Here is a 27,989-nt window from a genome sequence, read left to right as displayed (position 1 = left end):
TTATAATTTAAGTCCCAGTTTCATTCTAGACACTGTACACTGGCCCCTTTTAAGGTCATTGAAGTGCGATGTTTTCCATTCTGGCAATGCTGCAGATTCTACATAATGGTAGTTCAGTACAAGCTTGTCATTACTTCCAGGTTTTGTGAGACCAATTTCCAATTTTTTTTGTATTGGAATCCAAATGTTCTCTTGTTCCTCCCCAACCAACCGACATAATTCATAGGTGTCATATCCTGGAAAACTTGTTTGCCTGCTTTCTATTAGTAGTTCTTTGCAGAGTAATATTTCATTTCTAATACTTAATGTACTACCTAACTTGCAGTTATTAGCAAGCCTGGAGAATTGACTTTTATTGCTCCTTCAACCAAGTTATTCATGAGTACTGTGGATCGCCGCCATAGTGTGAACCCCTAGTAGGAGATATGGCAAGTTGCATGTTATTAGTATGATTACATGTAAAGTAACTGTGTTCTCTGACAAGTCATTGAAAATTCAACTTGCTGTGACTATTAAGTTGCTTGTGTGTATAATGCCTAATGGAAGAATGTTCAAGTAATTTGTATCGACTCTCCTTGATCTATGGATCATCAGTATATGTTTAGCAAATCTTTTTGAATGGGGAAAGAACTTTTTTACCAGGAGAGTGGTTAGAATTTGGAACAGTGCTGGAAGGGATGATGGGGGCAGGTACTCTCTCAACATCTAAACTTTATTTAAACAAGCACTTGGATCACCAAAGCATTGAAGGCTACAGACCAAGTAAATGGGATTACTGTAGATGAAAGCTTCATGATTGACCTGGTGGGCTGAAGGGTCTGTTTCTGTGATTTGTGAGTCTGTGCATCAGCACAATCTGTAGCTCATGGTCAACTGTATCATTCCTTTTGAAACAAAGTCCAAATCAGCACCACTTGAAGATTTGAAATTCGTTATCATCCTCGACACTAATGTGAATTTCTCCTGCAGAGAACAAGCACTTGGCATGAGAACTTTCACCAGCCAGGTGATAGTGTGAAGAATAGTATGCCAAACACTTCAGTGACTGATGAGCTCCACCAAGTTCCAGATAAGCCCAGGACAAGTCTAAAGCGTTGCAAAAAGGACAATATGGTTGAGAGGTAAGCAGGGGATGAAAGATTCCAGTTGCTTGGAGTCATGAGGCAAATGAACTTTGATCAGAGTTCTGAGGGAAGATGTGATCTGGATATTCAAAGTGATTGCCTATTCCATATAAATGCTAACTAATACTGAGGGTAGTCCTGATGTGTACTTAGAGTGGAATCACTGTACATGGGCATGTAGCCAGGCAAGGGTGATTTCAATTTCATGAGGTACATGAAGAGGAAAAGGGTATTGAAGGAAAGAGGAAGACCTGTTAAGGTTCAGTAAATGATCTATGTGTAGGGGCAGAGGATGCAGGTTGTGTTGTTAAGGAAAACGACATGATTCCCCATACAAACAAAAGAGGGAATGATGCAAGTTTTGTACATAAGGAAGATAAATGTGTTTGTTAGATGGGATAAACATATGAATTGGTTAGCAACTTTGAAAATGATGTATATTCCAGGCTAATAAAGGGAAATCACAGATGCTGCAATGACAATTTTCAGTCCTCCCTAGCCAGAGGTTTGGAGGCCCATTTTTTTGTCATTCTTTGAAAAAGGATAAACTGAAGAATTACAGGCCAGTATTTTAACATAGATCGTGAGGAAATTGGAAATTAATTTAAGGGAAAGTTGTAATGACCTTTTATTGACTATTGAGGGAGGTAAAACACAGAATTCTGTGGACACCGTGGTTGAAGTAAAAACGCACAGTGCAGGAAAGTCTCAGCAGGTCAAACAGTGTCCTTTATGTAGCAAAGGCAGAGATTTTGGGCTTGAGCCCTTCATCAAAGACTATTGAGGGAGAGTTGGCACAAATGAGTTTAAGGGAAGATGCTCTAATGTTTTTTTAAGTTGCAGGGAGGGTCCATGATCGTGCATTTAATGTCAGATACCTGAACTTCAGCAAGGCTATTGGCAGATCCTTCATAGAGAAGGTTTATGAAAACATTTCAAACCAGGTGAGAGAGGCAAATTGAGTGCAAAATTGGCTCAGTGGCAGGAGACAGAAGACAACTGTTGACTGTAATCTTTATTATTAGAAGACTGTTACAGTAGAGTTCCATAATGAACTAGGAAAGTGGGCCAGGGTAAGCCAAATGAAACTTAACTGACAAATGCACTATGGTGGGTTAAATCAGAGCAGGATTTACACAGTGAACAATAGGAGCCTGGTGGTAGAGAAAACATTTGGTAAGTTTCAACCAGGGTATTGAGTACAGGAGTAGACTCATCATGTTACAACTGTACCAGGCGTTAGAGAGACCACACAGAGTTTTGTGTGCAGTTTTGGTTACCCATTTACAGGAAATAGATAATTAAGCTGAAAGTGGTGCAGGAAAGATTCACAAGAATTTCGAGGAGAAGCTGACTAGGAGTATAAGAATCCAAGGGGGTTCTGGACTATAGGAGGATGAAGGGGGGCCCTTGTTGAGCTTTATGAGAAGTTATGAGAGATAGAAATAAGTATCTGTTTCTGAAGGTAGAAGAATCTAAAACTAGAGGGTCTAAATATAAGGTGAGAGGGGAAAGATTTGAGACCCAAGGAGTACCTTCACAGAAAGGGTGGAACAAATAATATCCATCAAGTGCAAGCAACAGTGTTTTAGTTTGATTTGGGCATCATACCTGGCAGAGGTGTGGTCTGAAGAGTGTGTTCCTATGCTATTAAAAGTTTAAAAGAGTATGGGGCGAACAAAGGCAAATGGGCCTTGTTTCATCAGTCTGAACAAGCTGGGCTGAAGGGCCTTTTTACATGTTGCGAACCCTTATAACTATAAAGATGGCCTGATCACTTGAATATAAAAGTGACAAATCAAGATAAGTGTGGACAAATAAATCTAAAGAAATTGTTTCCAGTTATGAATTGCTGTAAACACTAGGCCAGACAGCGTCAGCAGAGAGAGAGATAGAGAGAGAGAAAAAGAATGAATGTCAGGGTTCTGTTTCCTTTGTGATGACCAGTTTTCGATCCCTGCTAATATGCATCCTCTGGCTTGTATGCCTCCATCTTGTTAAATGGCTTCTCAAATAATGTGAGAGAATTTGTCAAACCTCATAAACTAGGTTTGATTATCTTTAGGCTTCCTAAATTATTAAGTTATTTTTTCTCATTATTGACTCTAGCATTTTTCCAACAATAGATGTTAAATTAACTGGACTGTAGTTCCTGTATACATCTTTTCAAAAAAGGGAGTCTCCTTGACTACTTTCTAATCTTCTAGTCTTCCTCCCAGGATTTAGTGAGTTATGAAAAATTTTAACCAATGGGTCCACTGTCTCTATAGCCACCTCCTTGGGTGCAGTCTGTTGAGTTCTGGTGATTATCCGCCTTTAATCTCAGGAATTTCTGTAATACTTTATCCCCTTTTAGTGAAATTTATAAAGTTTTCTCCCAGTTATTTAAAATGACCCTTCTGTTATCTTGGGGATATTGGCCGGATCCTTGATAGTGAAAATTCCATTCACATAACTGACATTTCTTTGTTTCTTATTAATTCACCAGTCCTGTTCTCATGAGAGGCCCCTCATAGACATCTCTCTATCTCCATGAAATCTCTGACTGCTTGTTTTGATATAATTTTTCTCAAAATTAATGTTCTCCCTTATGAGCTTGTTAACTCTTTTGTTGCTGAACCCTGAACACTTTGCAGTCCCTGGCCTACCTCCAGCCTAGGCCATTCAGAATGCCCTACGTTTCAATTTGGCATTATCCATAAACTCTGTTTCACACCTTGCATCTTTCTCATGGAATGCCTCTATGTATTTTGGGATAGATTTCTGGCCCAACTGCTTGAATAATATACCATTCTTCATCCACCAGCCTCTCTCTTGGATATTTTCCCATTCTATCTCTACCACCATGCCATTGCAGTGGCTTTGATCCTGTGGTGTACACCTTCAGACTGTATGTAGAATTCTATCATTATTGTGGTTAGGATTTCCTTTGGGATCCTTAACCACAGGATATCTTGTTCTTCCTCATTATCCTTGTAATGGTATGGTTAGTGTAGTGATTAGTGCAGTGCTATAACAGTCCCAGGTACTGGGTTTCAAATCCAGCGCTATCTGTAAGGAGTTTGTATGTGCTCCCCATAACTTATCATTTTTCATGGGTGCTCCAGTTTCCTCCCATCAGGGTTGTAGGTTAATAGGGTGAACTTTGACGGTATGGATTTAACTGCCCAGAATTGCTTCTACTGTGTTGTAAATAAAAAACTTAAATTTAAAAAATCAAAGATGGTCTGTTCCTGGTTGGGTCCTGTTACATACTGTTTAAAAAGCAATCCCTAATATACTGCACTAGTTCTTCATCTACCACTCCCTTGCATGTTTGGTTTGTTTAATCAATATGTAGATTAAAATTGTAGTTCCCTTCAAACATGCCCTGGGTATTTTCCTGTTCATGCTTCACCCCTTTGAGGGGTTACATTTTGAAACTAGACAACTCCCACCTGAACATTTGGAGAGTTGTAATTTTTAACAGCACAGAAACAGGCCTCATGATCCTCCTTTTCTACACTCAGTTGTCCACTTAACTGAGTCCTGTTTGGCCCATTTCCCTTTTTATCTATGTACCTGTCTGAATATCTTTCAGAATTTACAATTGCACCTGCCTCTACCACTTCCTCTAGCAGTTTGTTCTATGATCCACCACATAGAGTGTGAAAAAGGTGCACCTCAAGTCCCTTGTGTAGAGGCACCACCTTTTCACCCTTCCTGAAACTATATACCTGTATGCTTAAGTCTCTCTGTTCTAAAGAAAACTATCCAGGGCCCCAACATTTACTGTGTCATTCCTGCCGTGGTTTAATCTATCAGAGTGCAACACCTTGGGATTGTCAGAGTTAAATTCCATTGGCCTTCTTTCCCACTTCACCCTCCGGTAGCTTGAGATAATCTTTGTTGTTCACACACCACCAATTTTGGTGGCATCCACAAACTTGCTAGTCATTCACCCTACATCCTCATCTCAAATGTTGTTCTATTTGTCAAACAGCAGTGGATCCAGTATTGATCTTTGATACATCATTGGTCTCCATTCTGAGCACTGACCCTTCACTAACACCTTTTCATTCCTTCCACCAAGCCAATTTTCCAGCTCCCTCAGGATCCCATGTGATCTAATGTGTTCTAGACCATCCTAGCATGGGGGATAATAGACAAAGCAAAGGTTCATGCAAACATTGTCCAATGCCCTTCCCTCATCAGTCCTCTTGATCACCTCTCAAGAAAACTCAAACAAATTCATGACAACTATTTTCCACTCACAAAATTGTACTGAATTACTCTACTCAGTCCTTGCCTTTCTAAATGCATGTAGATCATTGGCTCTCACAATCCCCTCCGCTACTGTTTGGCTCACACGTTGTCCTCACAGCCCATCTTAAATAAAGGCACACCACTAGCCACCCTCCATTTTTCTCATGCCTCTCCAGTGTCCGATGCAAAATAATCCTTGCCAGGATCCCAGCAATTTTTCCCCCCCCCTTGGCTTCCCATGGCATACTCGATCAGGCTCCAGGTATTTATCTACCTTTAGGTGCCTCAATATTGCCAGCACCTCCTTTCATAACATTAATATATTTCAGGACATTTCTGTTCTCTCCCAAATTCCCAATGTTTATTTATTTACTATTCCCTCTTTTTTTTCTTATTCTCTAGGAGTGGAAGATGTGCCCAGATTGACCTTCCAGTCACATTTTACTGCTCTGCATTTTGAAACTCTTACATTTTTTTGTTAGTTCTCTCTCAAACTGCTCCCATTCACTCACTGACCAGATAACTGACTTATTCCCATCAGAGACATTCCACTTCCAACTCTGCAGTTTAACAAGCTTTTTTTGTCAGCCATAGTTCTGATGTCGGACTTGAAAAGTTGACGCTTTCTCTATCCACCTATGAGGCCAGACCTGCTGAGAGTTTCTTACCTTTTCTAATTTTATTTCACATTTGCAGCATCTAAGATTTTGGTAATTTTTTTCAAAACAAAGAGAATACTGTGAAACATCATTATTGCTATCTTGAAAAAACAGTCTATGGGAGAATTTCTGTAAGTCATGTGTTCTGTAACCTGGCTGGGATGCCCTGTATTGGCATTGGAAACAGTCCCAAAGAGATTCACCAGACTGGTTCCTGGGGTGAAAGGGTTGTCCCATCATGTGCCAAAAGAAACTGGATCTATTTTCTCCAAAGTTTAAAATGTAGATGAACTTATTGAAACCTACGAGCTGTGTTATGGGTTACACAATAGATTTTGAGATGTATTCATAATGGAAGATTAGGAATTAAAACTGAGGTGTGTTGGAACTTCTCGTGGAGGGTGGTAAATGTTTTGAATTCTTGACCTAGGATATGTTATTGGGATTTTTGAAAAGGAAATGGGTACATTTTAAAAAAAATAAAATAAAATTCAGGCACAGAGGAGGAGATGAGGCCTGGGGCAGATCAGTCATAATGATATTGAACAATAGGGCAGGCTTTAGTGGTTGAGTGGCATCCTCCCGATGGTGGTTAGTGGAACACTATCACAGGACCAGCAAACAGAGTTCAAATCCACTGCTATCTGTATGGAGTCTGTACATTTCCCTCATGTCCGTATGGGTTTCTTGCATGTGATTCAGTTTCCTCCCACATTTCAAAGATGTACAGGGTCAGTCGTTTATGCGGTCACATGGGTATAACTGGACAGCATGGGCTCTTGGGCCACAAGAGCCTGTTAACATGCTGTATCTCAAAATTAAAATTGGATAAAGAACCTAATAGAAAGATGCTGTATCAAGTCACTTAGTGACTGAGCAAAATAAATGGAGATGAGAGAGAAATAGATTTGGAGTTGTAGCTAGTGTGGCAGATGATGCGAAACTGGATGAGGTATATTTGTATTTTTCAAAAGTACTTGTTATCAAATTAGCCATTACATGGAATTGGAGTTCTGTGGATGATGTCAGTGGTCTAATATGAATTGAGGGCTGCTCAGCAATGCAAATGAGCAAGAGTCAACACTTTGACAAGTGGCATTTACTAAAGATTAGTATCTGGGTGTTGGTTATTGGCAGTTTTTGTTATTACAACAGATGAGGAGAGAGAATGTAATTAAACTGCGATTGTAGTAAAAACACAAATTCTGGAGAAACTCCGCAGGTTGCGCAGCTTCCATAGGAGGTACTCAATCCTTTATCTGGACATCTAAAATCCGGAAAGCTCCAAAATCCGGCAAGTGGGGGAGAGAGACCGGCAGCGCGAGTCGGGCAGCCGGGGGACTGGCAGCACAAGTCGGGTGGGCGAGGTGGGTGGGGGAGAGACGGCAGCACAATTCGGGTGGGCTTAAATCTGGCTTTCCAAAATCCGAAAAAATCCAAAATTCTGAACACACTGTCCCCCACCCCAAGGGTTCTGGATAAAGGATCGTGTACTTGTATAACCAATGTTTCGGGCCTGAGCCCTTCTATAGGCTACCAGGTCTCATACCTTGAAGAAGGGCTCAGGCTCGAAACATTGGTTATATATATTTACCTCCTTTGGACGCTGCGTGACCTGCTGAATTCCTCCAGCATTCTTGCTTTTACTAGGAGAGGGAATGTAACTTGGTTAGAGCATAAGAAATCCCTGCAGGCACCAGACCCCTCCCTCTGCCATTCAGCATTGTACAAGTTCAGGCTCATTGTCACACATACCAAGATGGATAATTGTTTGTTTGGCTAGAACTCCAGTTGGACATCATTTAGAGCAAGTAAAAACTCGGTGCACGTGTAGAGTTGCAAAGAGAGGTCAGATGGTACTGAACAAAGACAACATAATTTTACTCTATTGGTTCAACTAAACTGAAACATTGGTTAGAATGTGAAATTTTTTGGCGCACAAAGTGGATGTGGAATTAAAGCAAGAAAATTATGTACAAAGGAATAAATGTATTTAGTTTGAGCCAATGCAAAAACCCCAGCCTTGGGACAAATGTTCCATTTTCTGCTGATGAATTGAATTCAGAGACTGACGAATTGTTGGTCCTTCTCTCAAGGAGACAAAGAATAAAGTTGATTCTGATGTCCACTGAGCCAGATAATCTAGAGCAATGCATTCTGTTTAGGGCTCTGCACCCTGAAGAATGAATTAAGCATGGGGTATGGAACAAACATTATGAGAATGATGCAGCTTAAAAAACTGGTTATTACCTCCTTGAGTTTAGACGTCCATTTTAAAAAGGCATTTAAAAAGACAGAATGGATGCAACTGAACACCTTTTCCTCGAGGGGGACTGCATGATGAAAGTAAAACAAGCCATTTATGAATGAAGGTTCTTCCTCACAGAAGTGTGAAAATCCAAAGCTCTTCTCCCTTTCCACTTGTTAAACTTTAGAATACTGAGAGAAACCTGAAATAAGCAAAAGAAAGAGTTGGATAGATGTTTGAGGTAAGGGTATCAGACAGTTTCAAACAAAGGCAGGCAAGTGGATTAAAGAGAGAAATGGATCATGGTATTATTCAGAGATTCACAGAATGAAGCAGCCTTTCCTCTGTGTGCTTGCCTCTGTAAGTGCTATCCAATAAAGATCTATTTCCAGTTCTACCCCACAAGCATGGGGTAGTAATGACTAACAAAATCAGGTACCGATAAATAAATTGTTTTCAGGTTGGCAAGCTGCAACTCGTGGAATGCCACAGGGCTTGAATACTGTTCCTTTGATTACTTACAAACTATGTGAATAATGTAAATGTATGTCCCAGTGTATTATCGCAAAAGTGTGCAGGTGGGACAGTAATTATTGGGCAAAACACGCATTTTGCAAAGGGAGTTTGGCTCATGGAATCTAATTTGGGGAGATGTGAGATTCCTACTTAGTTCAGGATATGGAAACTCAAAATATTGTAGAAATGAAGGGCGATAGCCCTTGTACCAAGCAAGAGAAGCATATAGATAGGTACCAGCAAATCATTAGGAAGGTAATTGGACTGTTGGCCTTTGTAAATTAATTGGATTATAAACATATAGAAGGCTTGATGCAACTGATGAGAACTTAACTGGAGCACTGTGTATAGCTTTGGTCTTTTTATCCAAGGATGGGTATACTTATTCATGGGGATTGATCCCCAGGATGAAGGTATTATCTTGCAGTTGCAGATTGAACAGTTAGGGCCAATGCTCTGAATTTAGAGAAATGGGAAGTTATATTATTGAAATACAGGATTCTGCAGGCTGGGAGTGATGGTAGTGGATGATGGGGTAAGTGCTGAGGGGATATCCTCCCTGAGGGTGAAGTTGAGCATGAGGATAGCATTTCAGATCATTCCTTCAAAACAAATGAATAATTCTCCTCCAAGGGTTTCTAATTCTTCACCAGTCCAGAGCTGTGGATGTTCAAGGATAAAAGGGCAAGTTTTTAAATCTTGAAGGGTTTAAGGGTTGTGGGGAAGTGGAACCAAGTCAGATAAAATCAGGCACTAACTGACTGAATGGCGAAACAGGCTTGAGGATCCCTAATCCTGCTCCTTTTCTTTGTGTTTCTATAGCCCTTCTTCTTTGTTGTGAACCTGATAGATATTCCAGATTTTTTTTTGGATCAAATCCTGTTCTTCCTCTGGCTCTGGGTTGTCTGCATTCTATAGTTACTCTATACCTCTCTGATGCAGGAGACTGTTATCCTTTTCTTTTTTCAGTCTAGTTTTCAGAAAGTAACACAACATGAGTTTCAAAAGATTAAGCATTTCTTCCCAAATTTGTTCCTTGATAATGCTGATTAAACCCATTGATGCAAGTTCTCTCTTAACGACCTTCTCTGTTTATCCTGCACCTTCCTGAAAATATACTATTTAGTTTGCCTCGCACCTTCAGTTTTCCTAACACTGAATCCTTCCTTCTGTGTTAAACTGCATCTCCCATGTGTCTGCCCATTTCACCAGTTCACATCTTTGTGAAATCTATTACTGTCTTTGCTGTTTATAACATATCCAAGTTCCAACCACATTTGCAGTGAATGACAAAATAGCCTTCAGCTATGAGTAATCTGTTCCTCCATTCCTTACCCTGTGTAGAATAGACAGAGTTCAGCGAGATTGTGGAGTTTGGTCCTATGTCAAAAATTTGCTTTGAATGAAGTGTATGTCCTGCCACCCTATTGCCCAAAATGCTGTCAACAGTGACTGGTGTTGGTAATGAAGGTGAGGTAGGCTCCTCAATAGTCGAGACACCGCTGGGTGAACGGGTGATTGGGAAGAGATATCATTACGTACGCCCAACAATTTTCCTTGCTGCGTTTCAGGGTACAGCCACCATCTCCAAGTACAACAGAGGCCATTCAGGGCATGCTATCAATGGCAGCCCTGCAGTACTCAGACCTTCGCAACAGCCCAAGAAAGAATAGGGACAACCTGGATAAAAGGAACCTTTCCAAGTCACATCATGGCATAAGAACTAATAGGAGGGAGAAAGGAGAACTGAGCCCATGTTCCAGGGCATCAGACTGTGGTGGGTATTTCAGTGTGTTTTTATGTGATTGCAAAACAAAGTAGGGAAATCCTACTTTGCAGGTGGAATGTGGACTTGAATCGTTGAAATTTCATACAACTTGGGTAGATGTAGATCCATCTGCTTAACAGGAGCAGGTGTGTTGGAAATGCAGATAGGTTTGGAGCAGAGAAAACTGGCAAGGAGGGGAGGATATTTTGGGGGAAAAAGTTGGAGGTAGAAATGGGTGGTACTGAATGGGGTGAGAAAGTGCTCTTGGGCGGTGGGGTGGGGGGGGGGGATACTAGGAATGTTGGAGCAGCACACGAACACTTGGTTCCTTGATCTTGCCCTGAAGTTGGATCACAGCTAATTAGCATTGTAATTCATGTACCTGCTTTGTTACATAATCATTTTCTCCCACCCCCAAATGAAAATCTTTCAGTTTTGATTTTTTAAAAACTTGACTCCATCTTGGTAGATTTCTTTTCAATGGGTGTGTATTTCCATTACTTTGTGCAAAATTATTTTAAAACATCTCCACTTAAATGGTCGAACTCTCAATTTTTTTTAAAGCTTGAAATCCTGTTTTCATAGTCATTCAGTACAGAAAAAGGCCCCTTTGAGCCCATCTTGTCCATGTCTATCCATGCTATCCCATTTGCCTGCATTAGGCATATAACCCTCTCCACCTTCCCTATCCATGTCCAGACACTTTATGTACATTGTAATTGTATCTGTAATCCTTCACCTGAAGAAATATGAAATCTATTCTATCCATCAGAAACTGCCCCTTAATTTTTCATTCTTGAAAGAATAGAACCAATTAAATAAACCCAACGTAATGTTTTTGTCTTGTATTGTACCACTGAATCTGCCTTGAAAAGCTCTGTATTTTGCGAGGAAAAATCAGTTCCATGTTTATCTTGTCAGAACTTTGCACCTAGTTTATTCCATTGTACTCCCTCCTTTATATAGAAGACATATTTCCATTAGCCTTTTCATTTGTCCATAGATCATGATTTCCAAACTTGGATTTTTAAAACCCTTCTTTCAAGATTCCTTTAATGACGTGATATTACAGATCATGTAATATTACTTGAAATTGTCTTCTACCTGCTGTAAGGTAGACAACGAGAGTCACCCGGCGCCCCTTATAGTAAGAGAGAAAGAGAAGCAAAAGAGTCCTTTCATAATCCCGAGTTTCCGTGGATTCATCTTCAGCCTCCGCAGCCACACAGACTCTTGTTCGATCTATCGGCACCCCCGAGCTCTTGATCCAAAGCTCCAACACAATCAGGAAGCCTTCAGCGCCAGAGGCCCTTTAGGATCCCTTTTTAATCTCAGCACCCTCTCGAATCCCAGCTCCAATACCTGGTTTCCATGATACAATCTCCAGCAGCCCACAACCCGCGCAGGTCCCCCAACCACAAGTCGTCCACAGCCTACGTGGGTCCAACAGCCGCTGAGCCACTCATTAGTTTGCTTCTGTGATTACTTCTTTATAGGGTCATCTATTCTACTTCTTCTCAATGGGAATTGGGTGAGGGGGTGGCGGTTTCCTTCCTGTTTCTGATGCCATGTGCTAGTCCACTGCTCTTCTGGAGTCTGCACCCCTTTATGGCTGCTGCATTACACAGGCACTGCCATCTTGGGCACAAACTTCAGAGTTTGCAGGATTTTACTTCCAAACACCTTGGGCTCCTTTTAAAAGGCCATTGCAGTACGGCAATGATCTCCCAACACCCTGCTTGGAAAATGCTCCATCTTTCTTGCATTCAAAGCAGATGTCATTCATTTCTACTTTTCCCCTGAAATGGAAATAATTTCTCTATCTGCGCTGTGTTTTTGCTGGTGTGGACTTGCGAAAACGGAAACACAGCGCTGGTTCAAAGGGTTCAACTGCCTGACCCTAATGTGAGTAGCTCCATACAGGCGTTAAACAGCCTGTTAGAGGAACTGATGGTGTTTCTAAACTAAAATTCTGTACACAAGATGGTGGCACCTGTGCACTGCAGTGGCCACGAGGGGTTACAGACTCCGGGGAGCAGCAGACCAGTGCAGGGCAACTGAAATGGGAAGAAAAACCCCCTGTTGAGAAGGAGAAGCAGACAACCCTACTGGACGATGATCACGGCGGTGGACCAGCGAGGAGCTCAGCAGCTGAGGGGCCCACACAGGCTGTGGGCGACTTGTAGTCGGGGGACCTGCACGTGCTGCGAGCTGCTGGAGCTTGGCTCGTAGAAACCTGGTATCGGAGCCAGGATTCAAGAAGGTGCTGAGAGAACAAGAAGGGCTTCTGAAGGGCCTCAGTTGCTGAAGGCTTCCTAATTGTGTTGGAGGTTTGGAGCTGGAGCTCCAGTTGCCGAAGGATTGAACAGGAGTCTGTGTGGCTACAGTCTATGGGAGCATTGAAGGTGAATCCACACGCACTCGTTTGCTTCTCTTATTATAAGGGGTGCTGGGTGACACTAATGGAGACTCTTTGCCTTATGGCAGGCAGAAGGCAATTTTGTGCAATATTACATGTTCTGTACTATTACATGACAATAAAGGAATCTTGAATCTTAAAACCATTAATGATTAAGACTTTTATGAGATCATTGCTCATTGGCTCCTCCTATTTTCACAAATTTGCTTTACCTGTTTCATCAATAAATCTTTTTAATTTGCCGTCTCATTTTTGTTAAATCCTGTTAGGTTGCATGGAACACCTTCTGGAGATCCATCCAAGTCCCATGGGTTTTTCTATCATTTTATTGCCTCAGAATTCGGACATTACTGCCTATATTGGTTGTCTCTGATGTTTACCCTTGTGCACACCCTACATTCTAAGTTTCTGCAAGTGGGAGATTAATAAGCCTGTGATCTCCTTCAAAACAACAAATGCAAGCACAGGAGTGACGGTGACTGAAGAAAGTTAGAGCGTTGACCACAAAATTTTTGATGACCAGTTTTAAGTTGTTGTAAGACTGAGATTTCTACCAATTAGAGATTCTGTACATACTCATGGAGAACAAAAACAATACTGATAGCACATTTAAAGCAATCTTTGACTCAACATGTATTCTCCCATGATCGGCTTGACTCTGGTTTTATGCCATTGTATGTTAAACTCCACTAATTAAATAGTATTAATTCAATCTGGGATGACACCTCAGCATCAAATGTATTTTTTGAAATTATCTGAAAAATCGGGGAAACTTGATTCGCACTGACATTTTTTTGAAACAACTACTATTTTTTTCCTGCCTTAAGCCAGAACACACTGCAGCCCATCAAAAATCCACACCGAGCTATGAATTTATATATTTTCCTTTTTCGTACCATGCAGTCACATTTGTAGTGATCCGTTAACTTGGATCACTCTTCTGATACTGACAGCCATTTATCTTTGATTTCACCAACTTCCTTTTAGCTCAGTGGATTTTTGTATGATGTCAATGGGAAGGCTGGAAGCAGTGATATAAATAGACACTCCTTTGTTATCTGCCACACTGTAGCAATGAAATGCGTTGTTTAATATGACAGATTGATCCTTCCTTCTCCACACTCCTTTCCTCAAACCTCGTTCTATTTCATTTCTTCTTATTGTGGTTTTCCCACTTTCCCTTAAACTATGACTTCTATTCCCCTCAATTCTTTTTTGTGAAACTGAGCAGAAATGTAGCCAGTGCTGAAAATCTGACCAGAGTCAGCAGGTTCAATGGTCTAATCTCTTCTGAGTTTGGGGGGTTTTCTTGTGAATACTCTGCCAGGTTTCTTCATGACCCTTTATTACTGATCTTGTTTGAGAAGTATGTTCTGCACATTGACAACACGGTGGCTGACCCACCTGCACCCATTGCTGGCAATGCCTCATTCAGCTGCACTATCCCTGGTAGGGCTGAGAGTTCCTGAAAATGACCAACCAGTGATGTTCTCAGACAGAGGTGCACATGGTGTGGGAGCACTGCTGTGGCAATGATTTCCACCAGTTTTTTCAGATCCATCTGGAGTTTCAGGAATTTAATAACCGGGGACTCTGGGACCTATGCACCAATCCAGGATCAGATGCAGGTCTAGACTAGGGTACTGAAGTGGTGGCCATGGGGTTTGTTATAATAGCAGGTACAGTACACATGCACATGGTTCTGTCACAAACAGTACTCTACTGATAGTACGAGTGGATGCATATCTGCAGTTTCAACGGTCTCAGAAGTATTGCAGGCATAGTGGAGTAAACCACAGTCCATCTTCGGATTTTCGAGGCCCGAGTGAACAATTCCCGGGTGGAGCTGACCTTGTTAAGGGCAGAAATTATTGGGAGAGAACAGTTCAGTTGTCTGAATTAGGAAGTGAGAAAGCCCACTGAGAGGTCAGTGACCAGCTGCTTTTTCAAGAAAACACTTTGCATTTATATATTTTTAATAACTTCGGAGTGTTGATTTTATTCAAGCCTTAATATGCAGATGTCCTGCTGCATCAGGGGTTCCATAGAGTCTGCTGAATTTTGATATGATCATTTCAAATCCAGAAAAGAATTTCAAATCTGAAGATGTTTGCTATCTTTCTGATCTGAGATATTTAGATCTTTCCAATATATGAAAATTGTAATCTCTGTCCTTCTATTAAGAAGAGTTCTAATCTTGCCTTTTCCACCACATCCCTGCTGTTGGGAGGCTTGTAAATATTTCCCACTAGTTTTATCCTTATTGGTTCCAAATATTTTACCTCTATTGATTGTGTTCCCTTAAGCGTTTCTTTAAAAATGTCATGACCTCTTCGATGAATAAATATGGCTTTCACTGTGTAAGGAAGGGGAGGTGTTTTATAACTGGAGAGATGTGGGAGAGAAATCTCCAGGGACCCAAGAGCATGGAGGATAGGAGGAAAGAGTGGGACTAGTAGAAGGATGGTTTAGAGAGGAGCAGGAATGGGGTGGGGGGGGGGGGGTGAATGAGAGGAGGGTAATAGTTCCTTTCTTTGCCTACCTTTTAAAAGATAGATGTATTTCTGTAACTGGTGAAACTAGTTGGATACATGAAGTAACTGCCATTGACTTTATTTGTGGACCATGGGGTTACCTTTTTTGGGTCCCATTGCATGTAGTTACAGTCCTTGGTTTCACAGTCAGCGGTGTTTGTTTTGCAGCTGGGTCCGTGAAGCGGGAAGCCGCTGAATGCACCACTACCTTGGTGAATGCTGAAACTAGGGGCATCACGGTAACAACAGTCAGACTAACGGAAGAGGTAATAGCTGATTTCCTGTGCCTTGGAGTGTCTAGGATGTGTATTTTGACTTGCTCAGGGCAAACCTACTTGGATTTTGCTTCTGTAGAGCAAGTAATGTTTTGTGCCACCAAGGCTTTCACTAATTGGCCTCTTCTTTTAATTAAACAAACCATCTCTTTAAAACTGGATCAAAATAACAATATACATCACAAAATTGGATGCGTTGTCTCATCGTTTGTTGGACTCTGTGTCTTCGCTTTTAATGAGTAGCAGAAAAAAATGGTAATAATTGAAACTTTAAGCTCAGAGATTGGTGTATTCATTTAAAAGTGGGCCATTCATAAAAATATAGTTGTATTTCTCCACTCTCACCATCTTGGTGTCCTGGGAAGCAAAACACTATCCTGAGCCAAATGCCCTCGGTTTAATATCCTGTTACAACTGAGTTTTATCATCTCAACACAGCTCCTGTTCCTTCTGTGCTCACTGCTAAGTAAGGCAGGGGATTCCCCAGAAAAAAAATTGATTGCCAGCGTTATCCAAAATATCTTTAGATCAAGGCTGGTGGGTGGGGGCTGTCAGTATGTGAAGCATGTTTTCCAGGCGATTTTGGGAGGTCAGGATTAACATGGGGATTCTTCAGTTGATTAAAGGTAACTCTTACTGTTTATTCAAGGTATTCAAGAATGAACCAAAACATCTCAGAAAAGAATGTTCTTCATTGGTGAGGCAAAATGTTCAGGAAAACAACATTTTAGTGGAGGAAATGGTGGACAGTGAGGGTCAGATTGCCTCTGACTCATTCGGAGCAGTGTGTAGATCAACCACTGACTGTGGCCTGCGAGTGAGTCCAGCTGACAATGTGTACGGTCCAGATCGGACCCATCCTGGAATGTCAGTTTCACCCCTCCATCCATCCAGCAAGAGGATCAATCCCAATCCACCACCCATCAGCAATCAGGCAACAAAAGGTCAGTTACTGATATTTTCTGAGGACAAGAGCAGCCCTGATCAGAGAGGGAGGTCATCATCAGAACTGGGGCATTGTTGATTGTGGAGGCATCACTGATCAAAGGAAGGAGAAACCTTCGTCATCAGTATGGAGCATCCCTCAGGAAAAGGAGACCATCCCATAATCATACTGTGGTTCTCATTATAGGGTGGGGGAGCTTCTCCATTGGGAGGAATTTGTTTGTAGCCTCATTTAGTGTGTGAATGCTGCTTTGTTCATGCTTTTACATCAATCATTAACCCTTTTGCAGGAAAGCGTCCAAAGAAAGGGATGGCAACCGCAAAGCAGCGACTGGGAAAGATATTGAAGCTGAACCGAAGTGGCCGCCTCTTCCTTTAGAAAAAGACTTTACAGATGAGCATTGGGCCAAAGAGGGTCATGGTGCTGCTGCATGGATGACCCTATCTCGTGCCCCAGGAAGAGGTACCTGGATGTGCACTATTGAAGCACAGAAGAGCAATAATGCAAAGTCAGAGCTGGGCAGAGAAAGGACTGAACTGGTGAAGCTCTGAAAATTGTTCAGGGTTAGCAGACATTTTTAAAGGACTGTATTCTGTTTTTCTTAAGATACTTTCAGTTGTAATTTATCTTCCAAATTATTTGATGCTTTTTAATTTAACAGCATTTTTTTTTAAAAAAAGAGAAAACTATTTATTGAGGAATTGATGCAGTTCAACAAAATAATTTAGATATAAAATATTGAACCATATTTCCAATTGAGAAATCTTTGCCTTTTAATTATTTCAGATTCTAAAATGTTATCAACCTTGAAATCCAACCACATTTTTATTAACTGATTTCACACAGTGGGCATGGGAATGCCAGATGGAATTTAACTCAGACAAGTACAAAGTGGCGCATTTGGAATGTTAAACCAATATGGAGAGTGTCAGTGATAAACAGTAGAGATGGAAAAGATTGTAACATTTAGACAGTTGTCTAGATAGGAAAGGTTTGGCAGGATAAGGATCAAGCACAAGCAAATAGAATTGGCTTGGGTAGACAACTTGATTGACATTGATGAGTTGGGTTGTTTCCATGTTGAGTATCTATGACAGTAGGATGGAGTGAGGAGTGGAATATTAACTCGACTGTTTCTCCTGGATTGGGCCAGAACTCAGAGATGAGAAATAATGTTCCAACAGATGCGTGGGTGATTCTGAGTGCCGTCCTTCCCTCTTCTAGCATGGCACCAACAAAGAACACCTTGCAGGATTCGGTGAGAGGAGTGCCCGCTGCAGAGATTGTGGAAGTTTGTTTGGACTTGCCAAGACTTGCATAGCATTTTGTCTGGAGTTTCAATGGTGGGCATTTTGTATCAGCCAGAGTCATACGATGAATCTAAAAGGGCAGCTGCAGTTTTCAGCTGAAACATTGTACTCCTGCCAATGTTCCAAGAACTGCTTGGCGTCAAGAGGTTGCGTAGTCAATTGAGCCACTGCCTCCCAACTCCAATGATCCAGGTTCAGTCCTGGCCTTTCGTCTTGCTTGGGTTTGTATGTTCTCTCTATGACATCCTTGGGATGACTTGGTTGCTGTAAATTGTGTCGAGTGGGTAGGTGAGTGGTAGAATTCCAAGGGAATTGATGGGAATAAAAAAAAAAGTATTGTTCAATTTGTGTATATGGGTGATTAACAGTCTGCATGCACTCTGGGTTGAAGGGGCTGTAACCTCTTGATAACTGTGACTTGGAGGTCAGAAGCTAACACCAAGATTCACTAGGACCTCTGCCTATTTGCCATTGTCTTGTCATTTGCCCCGCAAGGAGAGGGGGTTAAAACTGAGTGATCAGTAATTGGTAGAGCTGATTATGAGACAAATAGTAGGTGGAAAATAAACTATACTTTATATCCTGTCTTTTTCCACCTATCACTTTGATACTCTCTACTTCGATACTCTCTACTTCAAGCCCTTTTTGGAACCTTTGCAGTCTTGGTAAGGTAGTTCCAGGATTCGGATGCCACAACAAAGGTCTGAGGTTGTACTTCGAAGTGTGACTTGAAAGGGAACCTGCATTTTGTGATGGTCACACGCAGTGCAGCCTCCTTGGTAGAAGAGGTTGATTTGGGAGTGTAACTGCAGGACATTTTGTAAAAGACCACCGCAGTCATAGTCCAGCTGAGATGGAGGGAATGGATTTCTAGGCTGGTACATTGACGTGTCAATCAAGTGCTATATGGTACTGGACATACAAAGCTGCTTGAGAGTTATGGGGGCTACACCTATCTAGCCAGCTGAAGAGCATTCCATTCTCTTTCTGCCTTGTGAATGGTGAATTGAGGATAATGAGCTCAACGGAGTCTCTCCTTGGCTTCCTCTTCCAAAGAAAATTGCTGGATTATACAATCTTTTCTCATGGCTTCTGTATTTTCTAATCTTGACAATAGGAATCTCCTCTGAGCTCTACTGCAAACACACTCTTGCAGAGGCTAACGCCATATGCAGTGCTTGAAATGGAGGCAAACTTAGATGGTTCTATCATAACTCATCCTTTGAAGTTAAACAAGACATTCTGCCTATGGTAGGGATTGTAGTCTGCCTTGGCTTATGATGGGTGCCATTTTAACCACCAATTTACCTTTAAAGATCAATGGACTAATATGACAAGGTCCATTTAGTTCTCCAATTTTCAGAATCCTGATACTTTTACTTGACTTGATCTGCTTCACTGACCAGAATGCCATGATTAAATTATAAAAACAGAAAAATGTGCAACAGGTTCAGAAAGAAGATGATGATCCATGTTCAAATTTGTTATCACACTTTGCAAGATGCAGTGATAGTTTTGTGAACAGGCCAGTTAGACATCTTGTACTTAGCACAACAAGTAAGAGATTCAAATGTAATACACAAAAGTTCTGGAGAAACTCAGCAGGTCATGCAGTATCTATAGGAAGTACAGTGTGACCAACATTTTGGACCTGAGCCCTTCCTCGAGGTAATAGTAAAATGCAGATAGGCCAAGTCAAGTCACCTTTACATATCGTTCATACCATGCTCGCATGGTAAAGATGGACCACGGAGCATATATACATAAATAGGTTAGAAGTTAAACATATTAAAATGTTAAGACGTATACAGTCACAGTCCATGGTACCCTATCCACAAATGTTGTGGGAGTCTGATTGCTTAGGGGGGAAAATAACTTGCCCAATCTGGACGTAATGACCCAAGTGCTGCGGTACCTCCTACCAGATGGCAGAATGGAGAACAGTTTACATGAGGTGTGGGTGGAGTCCTTTACAATATTTATGGCCTTTCGCCTCCATCGAGTGTTGTAGATGTCCTTCGTGGTAGGAAGAGAGCCTCCAATGATCTTTTCCGCTGACTTCACTATCCTCTGCAGGGTCTTGGGGTCCGAGGAGGTACAGCTTCCAAACCAGGAGGCGATGCAGTTGCACAGGATGCTCGCAATGCATCCTCTGTAGAATGGAGGGTGGGAGATGAATTTTCCTCAGCCTTCGCAGGAAGTAGAGGCGCAGCTGGGCTTTCTTGGCTATGGAGCTGGTGTTTACGGTCCAGTGCACTCCAAGGAACTTGATACTCTTGATGACCTTAACAGTAGAGATGTCAATGGTCAGTAGAGTGAGGTCCACAGGCCCTCCTGAAGTCAACAACCATTTTTTAAAAACATTTGGACAACCATTTTTTAAAACATTTGGATACAGGTACCTGAATAAAAAGGTGGGTGTGGGAGAGGAAGGAGGGATAGCGGGAGCAATACAAGTCCATCTGTGTGGCCTTCTCCACAGAGGAGAAACAGGACAGTCTGGAAGATTGTCTTTGAGGACCTTTGCTGTCTCAGCTGGTAAAACAGGGACCTCCAAGTGGCCAACCATTTTAATCCCACACAGCAGGTCTATCCAGCCTCATGCACCGCTAAACCGCTGCTACCGGCAAATTGAGGGAAAAACATCGATAGACGCTGCGTGACCTGCTGAGTTTCTCCAGCACTTTTGTGTATTGCATTACACTTACAGCGTCTGCAGACGTTCCTGAATCACTCATGATTGAAGATTGCTTTATTGACATGTACACAGCGCCCCGATCAAGAAACTCGAGGGAAACAACCGTTCTTCCCCATTGGATCAAATGGAGAGCACAGAATTCATTTCGCTGAATTAAGTACACGCTCCGGATCACACCAATGTCCAGTGGCGCTGGGGTCTGGGTAACTCCAGGATCGGGGATCACGGCCCAGTGCCTGATCACTTTAGGATCAGGAATCCGATAACGTGGGAATTTCGTGATTGGGATCCCTGTGACAGCGGGGTCTGCTCCCACCTGGGGCGGGGTACACCAGGATCGGGGATCATGGCTCAGCGCCCGATCGTTTCAGCATCAGGGATCGTGTCTGACCACCGGGATCCGATAACATGGGGACCATGACTGGCTCGGTTCTCTCCCGTGAACAGGGTACACCAGGATCGGGGATCACGGCCAGGCAGCGGTCCTTCCGGGATCGGGCGACGAGTCTCTGGCGCCCCCTGGTGCTGCAGAATAGAGAGAGAGAGAAAAAGTGCCAACTCTCGCGAGAGCGAGTCCGGGCCGATCATCCGGCAGCATGAAGCGATGCGGGCCGGTGATGCTGGGTCGCTGGGCGCCTGGCGTCCAGGAAACGGGTCGTTCTCTGGTCCCTTGGCCGGGCTTGGTGTGGTTGGAGCGGGCGGCCGACCTGCTGCAGGTGCAGCGCGATTTCCAGGGAGCGCTGGCGGCCTGTGAGAGGGGCTTGGAGTGGCTGGGCCCGGAGTTGGTGGAGCACGGCGGCAGGTGAATGGGGTGGGAGGGGTGGGCCGGGGCCGGGGCCGGGGCCTCACACGGTATTGGCAGGGGGTAGCAGATGCCCGGAGAAAGAGATGGGGAGGGGGGCTTGGTCAGGGCCAGGGGGACTGGGTGATTGGAGGCTGCCAGTGATGGAGTCTGATGCAGTGAAAGAAAAAAAGTCCTGGTAGAAAGAGAGATCAGATGCAACTGAAGAGGAAGAGGAGAGAGAGAGAGTGGAAGAATCCATTGGGGAGAACCAAAGAGGGAGGAGGTGATTGGGGAAGGAAAGAGTGAAGGGATACAGAAGAAGAGACTGAAATGAACTATTGGCTGCCTATATGAAAAATAAGGTGGTGTTTCTCTAGTTTACCCTGGACCTCCCTCTAGCACTGGAGAAGGTTAAGGACAGACAGGTTGGTGTGGGAAGGGGAGTTGAAATTGAATGCAACCGGAAGCTCAGGATGGTCGTTACTTACAGAGTGTAGGCACTATGGAAAATGACCTGCATTTGGTCTCACAGAAGTAGCAGAGGCTACATCGAGGGCACCAAATGCAGTAGATGAGGTTAGAGAAGGTGCATGTGACATGGAAGGGCTCCTGGATGGTAGTGAGGGAGAAGGTGTGGGGAGTAAGTGTTGCACTTCCTGCATTTCCAGGAGAACTGACCAGGGATAACAGAGAGGTAGGTGAGGAGGGATGAGCAGACAAGGAAATCACAAAGAAACTGATCCCTGTGGAAGTGGAAGAGGGGTGGAACAGCCTAGTTGCAGCTGAAACTGTGCTGTATGCTGAGGCTGGTGGGGTGAAAGGTGAGGAACCCTATCCCTTTCTATTTGGACGGAAGAAGGGGTGAGAGCTGGTGTGAAAGACAGAGAAAATGGGAGCTCTATTGACCACAGTCGGGAGGAAGATAACTTGCCGGAAAAAGGAAGACATTTCTTGAATGGAAGGCGTCTCCTTGAGAGCAAAGGTGGAGAAACTGGGAGAAAGGGATGGCATCCTTGCAGAGTACCAGATTGGGAGGAGGTCTGGAGTAGGAGTTAGGGAGTGGATGGGGCAGCCCTAGGTGGTGGGCTGCAGGTCCAAGCTCAGGGGCAGAGCAGAGGTTATGGCACCAGAACTAGGCCTGCGTTGACGGGTGGAATCCCCAAGTTCAGCTCTCCTCACTCGTGTGTGTGTGTGTGTGTGTGTGTGTGTGGGTCTCTCTCTCCAGCACACCCCGAGCTGCCGACATCCGGTGCTCCCTGTGTGCCGCTGGGCTACAGGCGCTAGCAGAACTGCGGCAGTGGCATCGCGCCTGGGACTGGCTGCTGCGGCAGTACGACAGGCCCGACCGAATCCCCGCCCGGCTCCTCCAGATGTGGTGAGTATCTGCACTCTCCCATCCCCCTGTGGCTGTCAGAGTTTCAGGGGCACCTTTACACCCTCTCTCCTCTGCTGACATAGCTTGGCACCCAGCCACATTGCTACTTGCATAACGCATGCCTCCCCACCCTGTACATGCTCGCCACCCTCCCTTTCAAAGCACCATGACATTTGTCCCTTTGGGTCATTGCAGGAACTAAGTCTGTTGAGAGTGTTGGATGGGGTAATTTGAAGCTTTAGCCTGTCTCTAAGCTGTGTCATGCTTGTATCCCTCTCCCTCTCTATGGGCTTACTAAACAGAAAATAGTACAGCACGGTAGACATTTCAGCCCACAATGTTGTGCTGCCCCACATAAACATTTTACCATCAATCTAACTCAATTTTTCTTACATTCATGTGAGCAATATAAAAGCCTTTTAAATGTCTCCATTGTACCAACCTCTATTACCACCCCTGGCAAAGCATTCCAGGCATACACTGCTCTCTGTGTAAAACAGTGGTTCTCAACCTTTTTTTCCCACTCACATACCACCTTAAGCCATTCCTTAATAATCACAGAGCACTTATGGCATAGGGATTAATTAAAGTGGTATGTGAGTGGAAGAAAAAGGTTGAGAACCACTGGCGTAGAAAATGTACATCTGATATCTCTCCTAGACTTCCCTTCGCTCACCTTAAACAGATGTCTTTTGGTATTGGCTATTGTTGCCCTGGAACAGTTAATTTATTTTTGGATTACTTCTCATTTCTTTCTCTTACAGCCCAGTTGACTTCATGCCAGCTCTCAAAAGTATTCCCATAAATCTTCTTCACTTTTATTTCCCAGTAACATATTCTCTCTCTCTCTCATTCCCAACAACTCTCCTGCCGTTCACTGACATAGTGGCCAATTAACCCACCAACTTGCTCGTCTTTGGGACGAAGCCAGAGCACTAGGGGGAGAACCATGTGGTCACAGGGTGAATGTGCAAACTCCACACAGAGCGTCAGAGGTCAGTATTGAACCTGGGCTGACTGAGCTGTGAGGTAGTGGCTCGACCAGCTAGACCACTGTATTGCCATGATGTAATTGTCATCTGTATTTTCTATCTCCTTGGTGTTACAGTACCATTTATGAAATGTTAAAATCCTGGCACTGTGTGAAGCTGATAAAATTTTCTCTGGCAGCATTATTCTATACAGTAAGGTTGGTGAGCCAGGACAAATACAGCAGGCCGTCTGCAGCTGGCTGAAGGAGAGAAGCAGCGCAAGTGCTCCAGGCAATATAAGTCTGGTGTTCGAGTTGTATATTCTGCATGTGCTGCTGCCTCTTGGTCTTTATGCAGAGGCGGAGAAGGAGATCAAAGACACTGTGATATTGACGGAGCAACAGAAGGAATCAGCACTTGAGCTTGTTATGCAAAGAAGGCCCAAGTTGCTGGAGCAAGAATCAGTGGGGAGCAGGAGCCAGGTTCCAGCAAAATGCAGCCAGCGGAGACAATCAGGTAACCACCACCGTCGGCTGCATGCGCAATGCTGGAGGTGTTGAGCAGGATGTGGGAAGAGACAAACTGTTCAGCCACCTTGGTGTCTCAGGCCTCCCTGCTGTTTTCCAATTTTATTTCAGACCTCCAGCATCTGCAGCTTTTTACTGCTCACTGGTTCTGGATTTCTGTCTCACTGCCTGCCCTCCCACCAACATTGAATTGGTTGACCACTAAAAGGCTGCGAGTCCCCTTCCCACGATCATGTGAGGCCTGCTGCCGCTGGATAAAAGGATGCTGAAAATCTTCCACACCAAGCTGTTCAATTGTGGGCCCGTGCGCCAACTTTGTGCTGCCCTTGCTGCACCACCTGTATAATGGAGAGAGGTGTTTCATACGCTGTTCAATTCTAACCGAGATGATAAACAGTCACTCACAAAGCTGCTTTAGTATTGAGTTAAGAACTGTAGGGACAGGTCCAGAATCAATCCTTTAACCACATTTCTCTTCATTGCCTGCTTCATCCTCATTTTCCCCACCCCACCTTTGCCCATTAGCTCCTTATTCCCTGACATTTTGCAGTCAGGACTATTCAAGCAGACTCTTAGCCACTGTCCTACCTTTTGTGTTTTGTAAATATGGGTTTGAGAATAAGCAAAGATTGTCATGCTGTGTTTAATCGCCACCTCTGTCTTGCTCAGCAGCACCCTACACATTGAGCAACGCATTCAAGTTTATTCAGCAAGTGCTTGGATTATGTCGTAGAAGTCTGAGTTCGCTATCTCTTCGTAAGCTGCTTCTGGCTGTGTTCGTAGCCTACCTTCTGATCATCAGGCTGGATCCTGGTGAGTGATCAGCTGCCAGACAAACTGCAGTTATTCACCCACAATACCCTAGAATTACTCACAAAAACACAGTCTCCACCATCAAGAACTGCATGGGCAGCAAGCTACACATGATTCCTGACTGGGATTATATAGCACTGGAACTTCCTCTTCATCAAGAGGACTGAATCAGGTGGCTTCTCAACAACTCCTGGAGGTTAATTAGGAAAAGGCAATAAATGCTGGTACTGGCAGCGTCAGGAGATTTACAAGGATGTTCCCAGGATTTGGGAGTCTGAGCTTACAGGGAAAGGATGAGCAGGTTCCTTGGAGCTCAGGAGAATAAGGTGTGATCTCAGAAGTGTACAATCATGAGAAGAATAGATTGGGTAAACAGTCTTTTGGCCAGATTTGACCACACTTGTTCTTTACCACCTGTTGTGAGTGAAGGTTCATGTGGGAATCACAGGTTAAGAACCAGACCGAGATCAAGGTACAAAGCATGCAGATGGAACAATGGAATCAAAATGCTAAATTAACACTACGCAAGGGGATAGATACACTGCGGATAACAAGGGAAAACTGACAGAACTTAGGAAATGACACAAATACACATACAATTAACAATCAGATCAAGGTAATGCTATGAGCCCCCACCCCTTTACCTGTATGGACACGGCTCTAACTAACTGGCCTCAGGACTCATGCCAACCCAACACAAAAGGTGATATGGGCCACGAGGAGCTGAAAAGAGAGGGAACAAAGGAAAGCATGGTCCTTTATAACCTTGCAGCAGGTATGGGGGGGGGGGCAATCACTGGGGGCAGGCTGGGCCCCATTGGCTGCTGTGACCAATGGTTTGAAGCCGTGCAGGGGCTTGGCAGGGGTCGACCAAGGTGATTCACCTGGGCCAATTAAGTAAAGGTCAGGGCAAAGTCCAGACAGGCTGCCTGGAGTCCAGTACCTGATAATTTGAACGGGCCAATCACGAGGGTCAACTTGATGGCTTGGGGCGAGTCCAGCCTTGACTGGCATGCTATGTGTTCTCCAAATAGGAGTCCGGCAGCGCCACCATGTGGTGGCCAGGATCTCTCCATTACACCACCTTATCTACTTGTGCGACCACTTTCAAAAATCTATGAACCTGAATCAACCCAAAAACTTAGTGAAATGATGGGTCAGAAATGTTGTATTTTTAAAAGTGAGGTAGAATGATACTGAGACCAGTTATTCTACTGGATCATACCTATTCCTTGACTCCAGTGATGCTGATTAATTCAGCACCCGGCTGTTCTCGGGTAGATTTGCCTAACACTTCATAGACTCCAGATGATTCCAGAGCTGCACAGAGAGTGACCAGCACTTGGTTGTGGGCTAGATTTGTGCAGAGAGCAAGCAGTATGCAGACAGGGAGCTGCACGGTGAGCCCTCACTTGCTGTGACTAGATCGGGGGGCAGACTTGTCCGGAAACTATTGGACCTGGGTGCCTGTCGGCTGATTTCAAGGTGAATTTGATGAAACCCATTGTCCTTTTCCTGTATCTGCTATCAAAGAACGTGTGTTTGGGGTGTCACTGCTTCCATTCTTCCGTTTCATAGCTAATTGGGTCGGACCAACTGACTGCTTTTCATTTCCTTACTATTTGTCTGATGAAAGATGTTCAAGCTGAAACATTGACTGTTCGTCTCTTCATGGAAGCTGCCTGACCTGCTGATTACCCTCTGTTTTAATTTCAGATTTCCAGCGTCTGCAGTGTTGTTTTAATTCTCAACATATTTCTGTGTTGTCTTTCCCTTCAGCCTCCCCAGCTACCTTGTCCTGTTTAACCAGCCTACAACACTTCCTTAAGTCGATGTGGGACACTATTTTTGCTCTTTACTACAAAGCAAGGCTTGGCAAGTGACTTTGGCATGATGAGATGGTTGTTCCTCCTCTGGTTGGTTAAGTTCCACAGTGTTGTGCAACTGAAGAAGGCTTGATGTTGGAACCTGACATCCTGACCAGCTTGGCAGATCAGACCTGTGGTCCACAGCCTCCATGTGCAGCAGGCACAGCCCTCAACCTTCCCTGTTGCACTTTGATTTGAACGAGTTAAATATCTCAGTCCCTCAGTCAACCCACAGGGTTGATGAATGAATTGGGGAGGGTGGAGGTAACTGGACCCTAAGTATTTGTACTCAAGGACTGAATATTCTGCTTGAGATGGACACTTAAATTTATGCTCTCAAGTCAGTGTAGTCTAGTGAACCCAAGATTACCATTTGCTTCTTTACCAAACCAAAAACAACATGACCCTTTCCCGTACCACAGCATCATAAGGCCAGTTCCCCAGTAAACATCACAGTAACAGAGCATTAGCAGTCATTGTCTGATTTTTGCATTAATAAATAGAATTGTACTTTTGTTTACAAGCAGAATAAAAAGTGATGTCTTTTGGGCCAGAATCTATCTCCTGGCTAATTCTAGTCAAACATGACAACTGGGAGTGAGTCACTGGTTTGAATCATATTGTGTGTAACATCTGGGTAGTTGACAATAAAGATACACTGGAAAAATGTTGGTTTGGAAGTTTCTTGGGAATTACACATTTTTGTAGCCATGCCAAGCCTTTAACGTCTCATCTGGTGGTTGGAGGTCAGGCTACCCATTCCCAGGAATCTGTCAGACAGTGCTCCCTGCCCAGCTTTCTTCAGCTGCTGCATCTACAGTCAGTGGTGGGGTACTTCCAGTTATGTCCTGGCAAGTGAAGCAGCCTGTACTTGCATGCAGCAAGAGTTTGGTAATGTAGCATGGGCTG

General features: G+C 43.6%; 2 protein-coding genes across 3 annotated transcripts in view; both read left to right on the top strand.

Annotated features, from left to right (window-relative positions):
• The window catches only part of LOC138745861 (lysine-specific demethylase 7B-like), a 77,695-nt gene extending 60,206 nt beyond the window's left edge, over positions 1–17,489 (top strand). Inside the window, exons 17-21 of the mRNA XM_069903283.1 lie at positions 970–1,121; positions 10,364–10,569; positions 15,682–15,779; positions 16,438–16,732; positions 17,024–17,489. Of these exons, the coding sequence (XP_069759384.1) occupies positions 970–1,121; positions 10,364–10,569; positions 15,682–15,779; positions 16,438–16,732; positions 17,024–17,112 (840 nt within the window). The 3' untranslated portion in view covers positions 17,113–17,489. The remainder of the gene's footprint in view (positions 1–969; positions 1,122–10,363; positions 10,570–15,681; positions 15,780–16,437; positions 16,733–17,023) is intronic.
• A 3,797-nt stretch (positions 17,490–21,286) lies between these two features.
• On the top strand, positions 21,287–27,747 carry pex26 (peroxisomal biogenesis factor 26). Of its 2 annotated transcripts, none has more exons than XM_069903285.1 (5): positions 21,287–21,544; positions 22,752–22,901; positions 24,072–24,388; positions 25,069–25,212; positions 26,992–27,747. In XM_069903285.1, exons 1-5 carry the CDS (start codon positions 21,339–21,341, stop codon positions 27,093–27,095), a joined length of 921 nt encoding a protein of 306 aa, XP_069759386.1. In that variant the 5' UTR covers positions 21,287–21,338; the 3' UTR covers positions 27,096–27,747. The 2 variants fall into 2 exon arrangements, with proteins under 2 accessions (XP_069759386.1, XP_069759387.1); XM_069903286.1 differs by having other exon boundaries at positions 21,289–21,544; positions 25,072–25,212.
• Positions 27,748–27,989: the final 242 nt, after the last annotated feature.

The sequence above is a fragment of the Narcine bancroftii genome, chromosome 11 (assembly GCF_036971445.1).
Source record: "Narcine bancroftii isolate sNarBan1 chromosome 11, sNarBan1.hap1, whole genome shotgun sequence".
Lineage (NCBI taxonomy): Eukaryota > Metazoa > Chordata > Chondrichthyes > Torpediniformes > Narcinidae > Narcine > Narcine bancroftii.
This window is presented reverse-complemented; position numbering and strand designations above follow the sequence as displayed.

What these genes read in the sequence shown, in the direction of transcription:
- pex26 (XM_069903285.1), top strand. Translation starts at nt 21,339, where the DNA reads ATGAAGCGATGCGGGCCGGTGATGCTGGGTCGCTGGGCGCCTGGCGTC. An exon ending in TTGGTGGAGCACGGCGGCAG is followed by an intron (nt 21,545 to 22,751) that starts GTGAATGGGGTG and finishes CTCTCTCTCCAG; the next exon opens with CACACCCCGAGCTGCCGACA. An exon ending in GCCCGGCTCCTCCAGATGTG is followed by an intron (nt 22,902 to 24,071) that starts GTGAGTATCTGC and finishes TTTCTCTGGCAG; the next exon opens with CATTATTCTATACAGTAAGG.